The sequence below is a fragment of the Egretta garzetta genome, unplaced genomic scaffold, assembly GCF_000687185.1.
Source record: "Egretta garzetta isolate BGI_Z169 unplaced genomic scaffold, ASM68718v1 scaffold117, whole genome shotgun sequence".
Classification (NCBI taxonomy): domain Eukaryota; kingdom Metazoa; phylum Chordata; class Aves; order Pelecaniformes; family Ardeidae; genus Egretta; species Egretta garzetta.
The window spans coordinates 2,876,590-2,893,637 of record NW_009260479.1 but is presented as its reverse complement, the minus strand read 5'-3'; the positions used below and the strand labels follow the sequence as shown (position 1 = coordinate 2,893,637).

Below are 17,048 nucleotides of genomic sequence, written 5' to 3'. Positions count from 1 at the left end.
AACACATTGGATCAGCAGAATAAAACCGAGGCAGATACAGGGTAGCATTTTTAAAATTGCCTAAGCACTGGTTTTCCCATCTGAGAAGTCCAAAGCTCACTGCTTTCCCAGTTAGACACATGCTGATGGGGTCCTGCTTTTGAAAACGGTACTTTGAGAAATTTTGGAAACTTTGCCCTGCCCTTTACCTTCATGTAAACAGGTGAAAGATGCAGGTGAAAATAAAGGGATGCTTCTGATGCTGGAGAAACAGCAGTGCTGCTTTACCATGCTCTTTGCTTGTGAAAGAAACCCTGCTTAATTACATTAATTATTCCATTATTTCTGAAATGTGTTAACTGTTTAATTATACTGCTAGAAGAGGAAAAGGGGCGTGGGTAACAGCTCCATTACAGGCCTCTGATACCATACCAAGCAAACTGACTCCTCAACACATGTTTTTTCTTGTTCTGAAACACTGCCAAATCTCAGGAACATATTGTCATTCTGGTGATCTTTGGTGTCACAGATTCTGAAGCTCTGTAATTAGGGGAGAATCTCAGCTTCTTTTTTTCTCAGGAAAAATAAAAAAATAACCCAAACTATCTACTTCTCATGTTTCTCAAGTAAAAGCTTAAAAAAAAAAAACCCGAAGAAATAAAATACCAGAAAAACAGAACTCCCAAACTGTCTTTATTTAATGTTTCATTTTAAATTAGTTTTACAATTTTTGAAGGCTTGGGTTTCTGAAGTCAGCCAGAAACACAGCCCAGCTGCAGACACACACTGTATTAAATACTTCATATTGTCAGCTCACATGAGCAAGATGTTAAGACTTTTATTATTACAAGCTCCCATTTCATACGGAGACAGATTCTGCTTGCTTTACTCCTTCAGCTCTCCCACAGGTAGAAGGAAATATGGTGATCAAGGGTGTAAGGATCTGGGAAAGTCAAGTTCAATGCCATTCTCCACCTCAGACCTCCCAGTTGAGACACTCAGTCTTCCAAAAGAAATGTTGTAAAAGCCCCTGTCCTGCTTCTCCAAGCATACAGACTGTGAGCTCCAAGATGTTATGTAAGCAAGAGAGAGGCACTGTAGATAGATGGGTCCTGATGGCTCAAAGAAATGTGAAAGGAGAAGAGATGCCTATGAAGATGGAAACCTCTGGTTTATACAGATGTCAAAGTAGCTGCTTTTGCTTCTCCATAGTCAAATGAGCTACAGGAACTGGACTCAGTCTTCCAGATCTTCTCTCATCACTTGGGTCTGAAATGGCCCTAACCACCCCGAGCAGCACCCAGGACACCAACAAAGGCATCCAACTGTCTGTGCTTGGGACATGCACCCAGAGGGACCCAGGATCCCTCCTCTTAGCCATTTCTCAATCCAAGCTGCTCTTCAAGAAAGGCAATTCCATGAAAATGGCAGCAGAAAACTGCTGAAGCTCTACAAGCTGTCTTTTTGGAGTGTGACCTCTTCAGGGCAGGGGACATCCCCTTGGCAGGTGGTTGCAAAGGATAAATCCAGTTGGCCACTGGCTGACACTGAAAATAGCCAGAATCCTGGTCCCAGGTCACTTCAAAGTACTGCAGTTAAAAATACCAATCACTGCAAGACCAGAGAAGCATAGAGAGTTTTAAAGTAAGCACTTAAAACATTAGCTAAGCCAGGGAAGCAGTAATGCTTCAAAATGGCTTTTTTTTTTTTTTTTTATAAAGTGTTGTCTTTTGCTAAAACAATTGGCTCATTGTCCATTGAGCTACGGATGCAGTCATCTCCAAAGGAGAGATGTAATCAAAACCTATTCAAAGAGACTCCTACTTGTGCACGACATAACAAGAAAACACTCTGCCCTTGGCTTAGGAGCTGGGGAAACCAAGACGGGTATTTCAGAAGCACTCGTTTGCTTGATTCCCTTCCCCTCAAAAACATTCGATAAAAAACATAGAAACAACAAATGTTTTATTAACGACGAAAGAAAGCATCTACAAAATCGCATAATCATTTGCACCAGTTCGGAGTACGTAACAAATGCATGGGACTGAAAGGAAATAACTAGACAAGGAGATTAAAAACATGAGGGAGACAAATTTCTAAGTAGAATAAACTAAAAAAGTAAAAGCAAAGAAAAAAGGAAAAAAAAAAATAAACCAACCAAATAAACCCCCCAATCTTCCAGTTCCGTCTGTCTGTAGAATGAACCATAAGAAAATCTCAAATTTCAGATTTCTCTGGATCATCTAGTTCTTCTTAAATTGTACCACCTTCACATTCCCCCTGACCCAAAGCTTAGGTCATCCCAGTAGAATTTCTTTAGACAACCTCATCTCCAGAATTACCGGTTTTCTGACTGTCAGGAAAGATATCATATTCCCATTTATGCATGCAGAAGGGCTTGCACAAGTTATGGGTTGGTGGACTTTACCTGAAAGCCACCTTTTTCTCACAGGTGCAAAGAGAATTCACTCCAGATATAAAAAGGCATAAGAAAAACATTCAGAGATTCATTCTTCCTATTTTTTTGATTCAGCTAAACCAGGGTAAATGAAAAGTCCAAGTTAAACAGGTTTGGCATATCCTTCATAAAAAAAAAAAAAATAGCAGGGAACTGACTTTTTCCCTAGGTTTGATGTGATATTCCTAATCCAGCAAGTTTTTTTTGGTCATTCTACTTTTCTTTCCAGCCCAGCATCCTCAATCCTGCCACCTGTGTCACGAGAAGTGGTCCCCAAGACCTCAGGGGTCCTCCTGGAGTCAAGGGGAGTTTGCAGCCTGCCGTCCTCCGCATGCAAAGGGGTGTTTCTGAAGGAGTCAGAAGGATCCTTCTGTCCTTCATCTCTGGAGGGGTGAGGTGGTGCAATTTGCCGCTGGCCTGCGTTCAGAGCAAATGCTGCTGCTCGTGACAGCCGCCCACCCGCCCCGCCGCACAGAGGAGGTTCACCCCCAGAGCCAGGACAGAGTGTCTGGCAGGCAATGTCCAGGTGCAAGGAACACTCCTGTGCTCTTGCAGGAGGATGTGGTCTCTTTACCAACAGAGCAATAAATCTATCGCATAGTCAGCTTGCAATTTACTATAAAGTATTTTTTCCAGGAAAGAAAGTTTCCATCCAGGTGAATTGCTTAAAATTACTGAAGTTACTTAGGCAAGTTTATGAGCTTTTGTTCTTTGTAAAGAATAGATATGTGAGGGGTTTTTTAAAATTATTTATTTTAGAATGGAGTTAGCTAATAGTCACACAAGGAACTGGCAGGCTTTGCACTTGGAGATAGAGAGCAGTTCCAGGAACTGGACAAACAAGGCAGCATAAAGGCCATTATCATTACAGAGAGAACACACACGGGCACAGTTGTTCATCACACTTGTATTTCTATAGAAATTAAGCAAAAATAACAGTCCCTACAGTTATGCAAGGCATCTCCTTAGGATCCAGATGAGAAATCACAACGGAGTTAAACTCGGGCACCTCCAACAGGACAAGTTTATTTGTGTTGCCCCCCTGATTGACTGGAAATGTATCTCCTTTGGATTAGCTAAATCCTATAGGGACAAATATACTACTCAGTAATTTACATGTAAATGAGGATGCATAATGTTGCAGAATTATTTTCTTCTGAGTGCCTACAGTTCTGAGTTATGTCAAAACTGTTATGTGAAGATGGGCTTATTCACGGGAGCATTTTAAAGACCACATCTGGGAACTGGAACAGGTTTAATTTTCCTTGTACAGTAAAAAGCTTTTCAAGCATAAAAAGAGGTGGACAGGCCACACTATTAACAATGGACCCAGTAAGGCACCAGCACAAATATTTAATGAGATTGAAGGTGACCATAATAGCGCACAGCATTAAAAAGAAGGCATTTAATTCTGTGGCTACTTGACTATGTAGAGGTGCACTGTAAACTGAAAGAGCTTGCAATATGTGTGTCAAATCTGAATGATTTATGTTTAGGATGTGCTAAAGCGAAGTTTGAAAAGAGCAGAAACTAGGGGCACAGAGACAACTCTCTGCGTGACAGTGGCAGAGGGCTAGCTAGTTTTCATCCAAATGACTTGTTGGCGGCGATTTTTTGATGACTTATTTTGTTGACCTTTTTCTGAACATGGAATCTGCCAACACTTTGCCTTTTCACCAGTCCCATGGCAAAGCAAGAAGGGGAAAAAAGAAATTTTACCTCGAGGTGGTTTTAGGGTCAACAAGAAAACCTCAAACTGATGTGGTCAGCAAAACAGTTTTATGCCTAGCGAGAGCAAAAGCCAAGGTCCTTTTTTTTTGTGTAAGAAAGACAAAAAAAAGTTTATCTAAAGATAAGCTTCTAGATCTTTAGTTCGGCACCCTGATAAGCAGTCTGGCCTTTCTTAAGGGCTTATTCCCCTGTAGCTTTCACTCCTGTCAAGCTAGCGATACTCACCATTTCTAGTTTCCTAGAAGAAAAAAACAATATGTGCAACCAAGAGGAAATTCAGCAAAGGTTGTACGTGCAAGAGGGAGACCCCAGGTAGCTCCAGCCTCCACCTCGCTGCTCATTCCAAAGCCAAGTCATGGCTGGCCCTGCTCTGCTGCTGGGCTGATGGGAAGCTCTGGTGAGTGAGTGAGGACAAGAAAATGGAGAGCAGCAGCCAGCTGCCCACTTGCAAACAGCCACCTCCTCAGTCCTGTGTCCATTTCTCTGCCACTTCTAATCTCCAAAATAACCGGAATGTCAGGCTAAACAAAAAAAACCCCTATGATATCCCTGCAGAGATACAGAAAGAGCTCCAGTTGCCTTTAGGAGGCAAGAGGGGATGCTGTCATGTGTATTTTTTAACCCTCAAGAAATTGTTGAAAACCACAGGCAACATCTTATTCATCCTCCTCAGATCCCATGCATATATTGAGCTCCAGATAACAGCTCATTAACTTAAGCCAATTCTGTTCAAACAGATCAATACCTCGTTGAAGGGAGATGTTATTCTAATCTCTTAACTAAGAAACACCAAGGCACAACAGAGCAATACATAGCTACAAACAAATACTACAAGAATGCACAGAAACTTTAGTTTGTAGTGTGCCCTGAAGTTACTTAGGTGACGTATAGACTTTCTCTGAAAGAGGAGAAAGCCCAAACTCCCAGCCCAAAACCATCAGAAACATAAAAACCTATCATTTTTCAAACATCTCAGAAAAACAAAAAACCAAATTAGGACTTTAAGCATAGTCACCAGGTCCTGCTTGTGTCTTATTTACACTGGGGTAACTTTGATAAAATCAGTAGCTGCACCACTTGAAGAAAGCTGGTGGGAGAACAGGACCAGCTCTGATTCAATCCTCTGCAGGATACACCGGAGATTTCCAGGAGAGTGACTAGGCCTTAACAGGGGATTCTTGGGACAAGCTCCCTGCATTCCTCAGACTTGAACGCCTGTTGCCCTTCACGTCCAGGCGTAGGCTGCCTGACTTAGAGCCACCTCTGTGGGGGTATTTGTAGATCATACTTTCAAACTGCATCACTTTGCTCTTCATACAACCTCAGTGGGCTTCCTAGCTTGAACACTGCAGCGCAACCCTCTGTGCTGCCAAGGGCAGCTCCCCAGCAATGCTTCCACCGCTCCTTATGGGTGGTCTTGTGTGGCATGGAACATCAATGGGTGTAGCAAAGTGTGCAGAGACACATGGGATTGCTGCAGAGGAGAGGATGTCCCTCTTGCTCAGGCTGTGCATTGAAGCCCCTGGTGACTGCATGGCCAGATGCCATTCTGCATGGACCGTGCCATCCATGGCCAGTGAGCTTGCTGACCAGTCAGACTACCCCAGCTGACAAGACTGATGGGTCTAAGCACCATCCATTGAGATTATTTGAAATCTCTCCTGTTTCATTTAGTATTTAGGGATTAGGGAGATTGAAAGTGGAAGCACACTTGGTTTCTCACAGAAGCACACTCACAACTGTCCATGCCAAGCAGCCAGGGCTATCTGAAGAGCATATGAAACTGGACTTTTTAGCTTACATGCTCTTCTTCAGCCAAGTGTTAGGAGCCCACTCTTCTGGGTCACCAGCCTGAACAGTGGGATGATCTGCTGCAGCCGCCTCCCTCATGGGAAAGGGAATAAGCAGGATGGATGCCTTCATGTTGGCTCAGCTGCCACCCACAGCCGTTCCCATGGGCAAACAGGCCTTAGGTGGGACAAATATATAGGAAATTTTTTCATTGTGGTCCCAACTACTTTTCCTGGGGTAAAATCTGAATGTTGATAAAACTGATCAGGCTAAAATTCTCTGAAGTGGCATGTGACTTTTTGTGTTTTCCCTGCAAAACCTTAGGAGGGCCCAGTTTGAAATCATCTGCTGAAACTATGGGGTTGGCAAGGGCTGCGGGTCGGAAACTCACAACCAGAGATGGTCAGGTCTTGTTTGATGTTTACTCTGCCTTTTAAATCAGAAGGGCTTTTCCGAGCTTTCCGCAAACTAGAATTCAGCGGTCTCCCCCTCTCAGCAGCAATCAGCCAGGTTTGTGTTACGCTCATCTGATACTACTGAAGCATCACAGAGGGACCTAAACAAATGCATCTTCAAAACCTAATGCTGTAAAACATGTTTTGGCATCTCCATCACCTCAGATGTTGCACTTACATCAGTGAAGCCACACTTACACCTCAGGAAGCTGCAAGTCAAGGCTTAATGCATATTACAGTGATGCCTTTTCATGGGCTGGTCCTTCATTTTTTGTTCACGGAAGATACAACAGATAGCACAAGTGGGTCCTTTTTCACCATGGGCTTACACTCGCACAAAATAAATAACAACCGCAGGGTCAACTGGGGTTAATGAGGTAACTTCAACTTCACCCTGCAACATTCTTTCATTCTTTCTTTTGCCTCCCCCAAACATATCAAGAGACTATAAAAAGAGGCCAGAGCTGCTAACAAAGAACAAACTCAGCTTCAGATTTTAACAAGAAAAAGGTGAAAAAAAATCAAACACAAGGCCCAGAAGTGTGTAGATTTATCTCCCAGCACACTGAGGTGTTGGATTTGCTATTCCCTTTTGCCTGCGCTCCGCAGCTGAGGCTGCACGTTTGTGCCCAGCGTTTATGGTTCCTGTAGCGAATACATCTGTACAGCAATGGGCTTCTTGCCAATTAGCTTTTAACTCCAGCTCACATTTTCTGGATAGATTAGATACCAAACCTGTTTTGCAGAAGACGCACCATCCTTCACATTGCATCACTGAATGAGCATCTGTTACTATAGTGCCTGGGTGTTATTTCCTAGATGACCAGGGAACTGCCAAGCGAGCTCACCCGCCCAGGCCATTTAATTTTCAACATCCATTTTTTTTAAAAGGCAGGAAGCTGGCAAATGAAAAGAAATGCCAGCAGAGCTCAAAGCCTCCCTGTCACCTCAGGGCCCAATCCTGTAAAATACCAATATTTCCTGTGAAAGGTTGAGTGCTCTCACGCTTTGTTAAGCTTTTTCTGACAGCTGGGAGAGCCTCAGCAGCCCGCAGAGCTGCTTTTCTTACAAAGAAAAGGGGGACATCCACTGCTCATCTACTGAAGCATTTCTACTTTGGTTCAGATGGGTTTTTTTAAACAGATGAGCAAATTCTTTCCCTTAATGCACAGCTTTTTTTGCACCAAGCTAAGTCTGATAAAACCCCATGATCTACAAACAGTGTTTCTGTTGCTCAGCTGTCTAGAGGCTGCTCTCGGGACTGGTCGTTCTTGTCTGCAGAGAGTAAAAATGGGAGTACCAAAGTCCTAAATGAACGGAGGTGTGAACGTCTGAAAAAGCAGCAACCGACTCCAAACTGTCAACAAAACAGATAATTCTCACACCACCCAGCTTCCCACGCACAGCACGGCCCCTCCTCTCACGTACGGTGTGAGAGTATATTTGCAGGACTACAGGGAATGCCTGGATAGGTGAGGAAAAAAATTCAATCCGAAGCTTGAAAGGGAAGAAGCTGCCTGGCTCTAGAGAAAAAAAAAAAAAAGGTACTTCTCAATTTACTGATAATATGACACCACAGCTGGGATCCATCTCACTCGCCTTTGTCTTCAGGAAATACCTTGCCTAATACATGTTAGAATCACATTTGCTTATTTCCCCACCAATGTAACCCGTTTCCGGCACCTTGTTCTTCTGAGTGGGTTTCATCCCACCTGATTTAAGACATGCCCAATGCAGAGTCATTCACCTTGGGCTCCCCTTGTAGTTAAAGTGAACAGAAAGAGGCACTTTAGGGAGCGAGATTATTTGGACCCATTTTAGATCTGTAAGATGAAATAAACCCTGCCCACACTGACTGTAGTGACTGGACCTCTTTCGCTTTAAAGACTGTTGAGAGTAATGATGTCCAGTGTAGACTACCTACATGAAGAGATAAATTCCCACCATATCAAACTGCCAACCTGTCCAAATTGTCCTGCCTGTGTAGCAGCTATTTACAAACACCATCTCATGGTTTTCCAAGTGAATTCATGGTTGGGTCCTAATCAGCCTTAACAGCTTTCTTTACAGCCTTCTTAAGTATTTTTCAGCAGTGGTGCTTTGCAACAAAGATTCTGGCAATCTGTAAAGGGCTTGAAGTCTGTTGATCATCTGCTCATCTTTCCTGGGTGTTATTTGAACCGGGTGCTAAACCTTCTGGGAACTACCTTTGGACTGTAAGAACAGCCCTCCACAAGTAGCTATATATAAGAGCAGAGTTAGATGCAAAAAGATAGAAACCAGTGGAAGAAAACGCAGTGTCAAGATGGTAAGACTCACAGCAAATAATTTTAAAAACATCGTTTTCTAGCAACCGGACAATGTCAGACACTCAAATGTCAGAAGAAACCAACCTAAAAAATGTCCCTACAAGAAAAGAAAATTCGTATCAAACCCAAGATTTAGGTATTTGCCTCCAGCCAGCTCTGAAGAGTAAGTCTCACCAGAAGTCATGAACCTCTCTTATGCAGCACTAGACACACATTGCTGCCGGAGTCAGCCCGTTGTCTTCCCACCCTGCCTCAGATGACGGATCTGGGTTTCTCACTGCAGATTGCATATCGTGTCAATCAATTACGGCAAACTCCAACAACATTTAGAAGGAAACAAGAGCGTGAATCACATACAAAAGTTATAAAGTACTCACCAGGTCGCCTGTCCCAGGTTTTTCCATAATAACTGGGGGGAGCAGTAACCCTGCAGGAGAAGTAGGGTCTGGGTTGAGTGCCCCGGTGCCTCCTCCTATCAGGGAAACCACACCATTGCAATCCACTGAGCTGTTCCTTTTGCCCATCTGGGTGTAGTTGGGAGTAGTAGGGTGAGAACTATGGCTCACTTGACTTTGCACGCTCAGACGCCTCCCAGATCTTGGAATTAAGAGAGAGCCCCGGTGGCTTTCATTTTCCCCAGCAGTGCTGATCTCATCATCGGCAAAATCTGTCTCGGAGCCAGTGTCTCTGCCACGGAGTCGGAAACTGAATATGCTTCCGTGGCTGGTTCTGCGCTTCACCAAGTTTGCACTGGGACCATAACTAATGCCAAGGAGAGTCTAGAAACCCCCAGAAAGGAAAAAGGGGAAAGAGAAACAACATTTTGCAACATGTTTTCAGGAGCGAGGAAGGTCTGGGGAGAGCAGTAAGTTCCATTTTAAATCAAGTGCTTCAGAGAAAGACTTAATTACACGCATTCAACCCTCGCAAAGTTAAGAGGTTGAATAGTCATTCCTAGCCATTAGGCATTTGTCTAATACTTGACAGTTAAAGATGTACTGAAATAGGAAGGGTCAAGGTGGCATTCGCCTCGTAGCGTGATACTTCCTTTGCTTCTACTCCCCCCCCATCTGATAAGTGCCAAAGGACCTGGGAAGGCAGCACAAGGAGTGGAAGATAGGAGCAGGGAAGGGGATCCAGCTCCAGTTTACTGCATTATCACACATCTTCATAACAGCTAGGGAAGGAACGTTGCACTGGGAGAAGAAGAGATAAAGAAACAGGGCAGGAAATGAACTGCAGGGAAAATGAGAAGAAGAGGGAAGAAGAAGAAGAAGCAGAATACGACGGAAGAAGGTGATAAAGGAAAAAAAAACCAAAACAAAAAACAAGAGCAAGAAGAGGGGTATGGTTTATTAGTCTTTAGAATGATTATCCCAATGCCCAGGGCTGCTTTAAGGGGTAGGTAACCTCAGTACAAAGCAGTCTCCCTCACACCCAAATATCATCAGCCTTGATGATCCACTCTGACGTCAGCTAGTGAGAGTGCGACTCTGACAGAGCATCAGCAAGACGTAGCCAAGCACTAAACACACCTAAACCCTGGCAGAGCAAAAAGGATGTTCAGAAAACGCATAAGGGATTCAAGTCTATCCCCTTCCCTCATGTCTGAAGAGGAAATTATTGGAATAAGAACATTTAGCCAGAACATACTTTTGATTTTATGGCCTGTACAGAATTTTCAGCTTCTTCAGAACTTTCTCATGAGCCAAGTATATAGGAAGAGAGGTCAGATCTCCACAGCATCCTCAAACCAGACAAACCAAATGAAGCCTGATTCCATTTCGCACTGTAGCTCACACCACTGAGTTGCATAATGATGCTATTTTGTGAGACTGGCACAAGGAAGAATACAAAACCCAGGCCCCTTCTAACTAAAAACAACCCCTTTGCATTGCTACCAAATTTTAACTGGTCAGAAATCCATGCCTGGGTTTCCATGGCACAGTCATTGAGACTGATTTCTGATGGCAACACACTTCCAGCTGCTCAGATTGCATCTGAATGATGACTCAGCCTTACTCCCTCCAACCATGCCAGATGTGCCTTGCAGAGAAGATTTACTATAAGCTTTGAAATGTGTCTCCCATGTTTCTCATGCGTACGACATCCAGGGGCGAAAAGTGAAAACAAGAAATATTAATCTAAGTAAAACACTGGCAATGCACAGCTCCAATCCACGGTCATTCTGGTACATGGTGTCTTGAAACCCATCCAGAATGAAGTCAAAGAGCAATTTTAGCTTTAACAAAGGTGTAATTTGTAATGAAACCCACTCAACCAATGAGACAACAACAAAAACTCTTCGATTGGTAAACGCATGTCATTTACAGAAATCCAGCTCGGTGTAAATTTTGTGAGCTGGGGAGTCATTAACTGGTCACATTGACTTACATCACTTACATGTTTTCTATGAGCTTTTTATGGCTGCCAAATATCCCTAAATTCACTGGCAACAAAATACAAAAAGACTTAGCCCATTACATGGCTATTCAAAAAACCAAAATAAACTGATTTAAACTTTGCCCCCAGTTAAGCAAAGACAAATTATCTGAAGCTATTCATGATCATTTGATACATACAGCGTGTGCAAATTCATATTCATGCATGTCAGTAACACTTATATAAAATCCTATTTAACAACAGTCTCACTCTATTATTTTTCCCTGCAATAGGAAGTAGAATCAAGTTGTGAATTGAAGGCAACTAGCAAAGGAATATAAAAATGTTAATAACATCTTTGTATAGCATTTAAAAAGCCCTCAGAGACAAGTTTCCTCCTTTTTTTCCTACTCTCTCTTCTTTTTAAGCTTTGCAGGTTTCTTCTAAGAATTTTTTATCTCTAGTAGGGGTAGGATAGATATAATCAGATGAATGAAATTAAAGTAAGAAAATAAACCAGACTGTGGGTAATCTTGAAGCAAAAAAAAAAGGAGAAAAAAATTGAAACAAAATAGATTTGTAGGAATGTTTAATGGTCATTTTTAATTAATTTTGAAAATAAAGTGGCGATATGTTTCCTTCCACTGTTCTAACACAGACTGTCTGCAAGTCAGTTATGATATTAAATATCTGATTATTCTTTACAGCTGAAAGTTTCAGCTTTAATTGCCTATTCAGAGCCTGGCCTATCCAGCAAAATGCAGTGTGAAATAGGCGACGTTTCAGACCATAGCTTACCATTCTCCTCTGACCATCATCATAGTCACACTTGGGATTCCTTTGGTCTTCCCCATACTCTTCTGCCCCCGAAGATTTCTTCTTCTTTCGCCTGTTTCTTCTTTCCTTGGCATTTTTGGACGCTAAAGGTGACATTTCCAATGAACTAAGTGACATTGAATCAATTCCTTTAGCAGCTAATGCCTAGAAGAGAAGATGGTAGAATGTGTGCAATTTGTTATTTAAGGATCTTAGTGAGAACTAATAATTACTCTGCTCAGCAATTATTTTTCATTTTAATTTTTAAGGCTGTGTAGGAGATAAATTAAAATTTTCAGGTGGTCATTAGTCATAAAACTATCTCACATGGCTGCAACTGGTCTTAACCTACTTCTAACCTCTACATTGAGCCATAGGAAAATAAACAACAAGTGAGACAGGTTCCTAGTACAAATGCACACACACAGGTCCGCCACCCAGATCCTATGATAGAGCATTTGGAATGGCTGCATAAAATAATGTGAGCTATGTAGAGCTCACACAAGATCCTTTGACATTTCATGAGAGGAACCGCCTGCGTGCCCACTCCTGCAGGTATAGACTGGGCACACATCTCCGGAGTAACACTTCTGGTGCCAGTCAAAAAAATCTCAAGCTGGGGAACCTCAGATTAAGCCCCACCCTGGACTTCAGCCCCTTAAACTGGAAGGGTTGGACAGGAGGGCAGCCAAGCTGGCTGCCGGGATTTTTCCTCCTCGGTCACAGAGGGATGCTAGGAGCAGCAGGCAAGTCAGCTGGCACGTTTTTGTAAACACTTATCCCAGGCAGCAGAGCAGGCAGCTATGATGAGTTGCAAAGAGAAAACCCATGGGCTTAACTGGAGATAAGGTGGACTTTACTTCACCGTGTGCTTCAGTGCTGTGCTGGCTATCTGGTGGGATCGCTGCAGGAGCTGAATGATAACAGCCCAACCACTAGAAACCCAGCAGAAGCTGAATGTGAAAGCCTGAGCACAGAACGCCACAGCCTCGGCAGCAAATGAGCATCCGGGAGGAAGAATCGATAGGTGCAGGGAGGAAGCCACAGCCTACGCCACTGCACTTGGTCCCCATCCCTGGTACGGGTGGGAGGAACAAGGAGGTTGTGAGCACAAAGCATGAGGTCAGGTTTGGAGGTGCCAGCATCTCAGCAGTAACCACATCAGTGGCCTGGAGACAAGCCCATTTGCAGAGCCCCCAGCTGAAATACATAAAGCAAGTGGATTATTGGGGAGGGGGGGAAAGCACCTCTCCAGGTTCCCAAGAACAGGAGAAATGGATGAATCCTCAGTGCTATTGTCTGTAAGCCACTAGAATCAAACAGGCAATCAGCTCTCCGCAGCAAAATACTCCCTTCCTCCCACAGGCATCAGTCCAAGGAAAGTGAAGGCACTTAACAGTTGTGTAAAGAATCAATCATGTATTTCAAGGAGCAGCGGTAGCTCTATCAAGCTGAGAGCACAACAAAACTTAATTCCTGTGGGAAATATCTTTCATGAGCAAGCTGCTTAGAGCAGAGAGGAGGAGGGCTCAGACACCGGTCTCGGCTGTTCTTTTTTTTTTTTTTCCCCGAGTCAATTGATTTAATTGCTATGCTGAAGTGCTTTCTCTTCATAAAGATTCAGCAAGTCTTTTGGTGTTAAGTTCAGGTTTAGGAATGTGTTAGACCAATTGTGTAAATTGACTGATAGTCCCCAAGCAGGCCTATCAATTATATTCGTGCTCTCTTTATACTGCACCGTGTAAAAGCTGGTGTAAAGAGTTTGGGTTTTCCTTTCTGACTGCCTTCATATTTTATTGATCTAGAAAATATTGTAGGTTGTGCTACTAAGCATGCTGTACCCTGACTGCAAAATAAGCTCATTTTCAGTTTCTTAGCATTTTCTTACCTATTGCTTGGGTTGAAATGCTTCTGTCCTCTCTACCTTTGCAGTTGTTGAAAAAGGATTCTGACCAAATTGTTTCTCAGGGCATGGATGATGTCCCCATGTGCTGTCTTTCTACCCTTTCTGATTGAGCTCCCATGTCTGGACTGTGCCCTGCCCCTCAGGCACTGCAAGCCATAACCTACTGTGGTAACTCCCAGGGCAGGGCAGGAGTTTGGGACCAGGCATGTCTGGCAAGGACGGGTGGTGGCTGAAGGATGGGAAGAAAGCTTAGCTCACACAAGCCCTGACATGGGGATTATGCAGTTCTATCTCTAGACTATCCTATGTTAAGTCCTGCCTCTAGGACTCTTGCCTGAAGCCAAGAACTTAGTGGTACAGTGAGAAAGTCAAAACCAATAATTTGATAAAGGCTTGAAGAGCAAGATTAAGACTGAATATCTCTGATTGGGGTGAGACACCTGAGAAGGACATCTGAAAGCTACATGGTGCAGCAGACCACCCAAATCACTTTCCTGAGCCTCTTCTTCCAGATCTCTAATTTGAGATGTTGGGGGCTGATCTGCAGAAGTACTGAGCTTCCCTAATGAACTTGATGGACCCCAGTTGCTCTACTTCTAAGTTTCCTTTCCGTAAAATTGGGACAATTCTCCAGGAGCGCTGCAAATACAAATGAGTATTTTTGAAGCACACAGAATCTGAGCAGTGACAAGAGGCACTGAAAAACCTCTGAGGATGTTAGTCATTTTGTCTTTGAAGCAGGCTTTGAATGCCTGAGTCGGGAAGTCTGCTTGAGGTGGCCTAAGGCTACGGAACAAATGATGAAAAAGCAAAGAGCTGCTCTTGAGTCATGCACTGTCCACCCTTTGTACTGAGCAGGGCACAGGAAAAACGCGATGCAGTCAGCTGAAGAAAAGACTATGTTGTAAAGCATGTAGCTAAAGGGGAACAATTTAGGTTTTCACGATCAACCTTCATTTTGACACATTCTGACTTTCACGACTTAACGTTCCCTTTTTGTGTACATACAGGCTTAACTGAAATCAAAGCCTTCAAAAAGAAATTCTTAAATATCGTTAATTATAGCTGGGCTAACAAAGTTGACTGTTATTAGGAAGAGCTCAGCTGGAGTCAAAACACATGAAAATTTGTATAAAATAGGCACGAGTTGGAGCTCAGTTTGCTCCCTTAGGTTATGGCAGAAAGTTACTCTGTTCAAAGTGCCTGTATGTGGACTAAATTGCATTTACCTATTACTTAAACCATCGGAGAGGATCTTTAAAAAGACTTAAATGATATATAAGCCTCTACTAGCACTTTGTCAAGGGTGAATTGCATTTTCTGTTTTCTTTTCAAGGATTTAAATGGGGTTTGGATTAGGCCCTGAAGCCATATGTACCCAAAAGAAAATTATGTATATTAGTTTATATTGTGTATCAAGGATTTATTTCTCTGAACTACAGTGCTGCGTGTTATTTCAGACTAATTTTCTTATTGTCTTCTTGTTCACAGCACCTAAAATGTTCTCTTCAGCTGTTTAATAAAGGCTTTCTACCCCACACAAACCACAGGCAAATTAACTAGTGCTATTAAGGCTATATGGCTACATCCACCACTTGGCCTCCCTGTTTTGTTTAAGGGGATGACATAACATTAAATCCATATCCTTGGCATAATTTGCAAAGCTTAACCTCAAGATCTGCCTGTTTTCTTTTTCAGGAATGGAGTCGTACGTGCTTCAAACAGGTTATCCTACACCTTTAACTTCATTATCGGACAGTTGGATGTTCATGGCAGTTTGAATGCGACAGTGAAGAAATGAACACGAGCTAAAGTGATGGTGGAAGAAGGTTCAGCTGGGGCTATGGCTGAGCTGCCAAAACAGCTGTTCTGTGCTCAGATGCAGATGTAGTTATACCATCATTAAAATGTCTTATATGCCAATCAATATAAATTCCTTTGCTGACATAAGTGGTACAGTTAACCAATACAACTCAAATATATAAACCCTAAATGGCCCCAATCCTAGCAGGAAGAGCTTTTTCTTTTAGAAAGGATTGTAGTAACTTTGTCCAAGACAATAAACATTAAGCTGCTTTCAAGCAAACTCTTACTTCAGTTATCACAGAAATGTAAAATAAAGAGAATGTGAATCCCAAGGTACCATCTGTTCAAGTTACCCAAGGCTAATCATGTCACATAGTTTACTGACCTCCTGCTCTTTCTTTAACATCTCCATGGCTTCCCGAAACTTTCTTTCCTTCTCCTCTGTTTCAGCAATAGTGGCTTGGTTCTGCTCTTCATACGCCATGGCCACAACAGCCAGAATCAGGTTGACCAGATAAAATGAGCCCAGAAAGATGACCAGCATAAAAAAAAGCATGTAGATCTTCCCAGCAGATCTGAGAGTCTGTAAGCACAAGAATAAAATCACCAACACTTGTTTACAATGTATTTTAAAAGAAAAAAAAAAAAGATTTTTTTTTTAAAACTTAGATTTACAATGTAATTGAATTCAGCCTTTGTTACTAGCCCAAACAGACACCTTCTGACGACAAAAAACAACCACGCGCAAGGAAATAACCTCCTCACCAATTAATTTTTATACCTTATTCAAAAATTTTGTGCCTTGCAGTGGAATTCATTTTTAAAAGAAGAATGCTTTCCTCCTTTACCAAATAACTCTGCTGTTTTTCTTTGAGAATAGATAATCTTATAATCAGCTGCAGTGAAAGATTCCCCCACATAAGCTCAATCTATTTTTGTGCAGTGCATAGAATCTTTCCAAGGGGGATTCATGTTGTATTCCTTCAGATGTCTACGGTCTAGGTCCTTTACAGTCAGTGGGGAGAAAAAGACATTTTTAGGGTGAAACTCATCAGAATGTTATTTAGATACCTGCCTCAGGATAAGAACCACCAAACTTTGGGCACCGTTGACTGTATTGCCTGGTTCTCCATCGTATTTATAGGCACAACTGGAGTTTAGGGTAACCGGCTTTTACGTATATTACATTTATGTCCCATGGTCAATGACTTGATGGTAGTGATGGAAACCACTGTGTGATATTATAAGGTCAAATAATAAAAGGGAGTGATGTTCACCCTTATTCGCCGTGACAGTTTCAGCCTTCCAGAGTTATACGTGCAGCTCTGTGCCAAGTAAGCAAATATAGTTGTTTAAAGAATCTTCAATTTAATCGCTTTACATTTTCGTGAAATGAAATTGTATAACCGGCTGCA

The 17,048-nt window shown here is 42.6% G+C and overlaps 1 protein-coding gene across 2 annotated transcripts in view; it reads right to left on the bottom strand.

Moving 5' to 3' along the window:
- The window catches only part of LOC104130965 (sodium channel protein type 5 subunit alpha), a 174,217-nt gene that overhangs the window by 102,974 nt on the left and 54,195 nt on the right, over positions 1-17,048 (bottom strand). For both annotated transcript variants that reach the window (XM_009644073.2, XM_035899648.1), the window contains exons 9-11: positions 16,019-16,216; positions 11,904-12,086; positions 9,101-9,502 (exon numbers count right to left, since the gene is read on the bottom strand). In XM_009644073.2, coding sequence (XP_009642368.1) covers positions 9,101-9,502; positions 11,904-12,086; positions 16,019-16,216 — 783 coding nt within the window. The remainder of the gene's footprint in view (positions 1-9,100; positions 9,503-11,903; positions 12,087-16,018; positions 16,217-17,048) is intronic.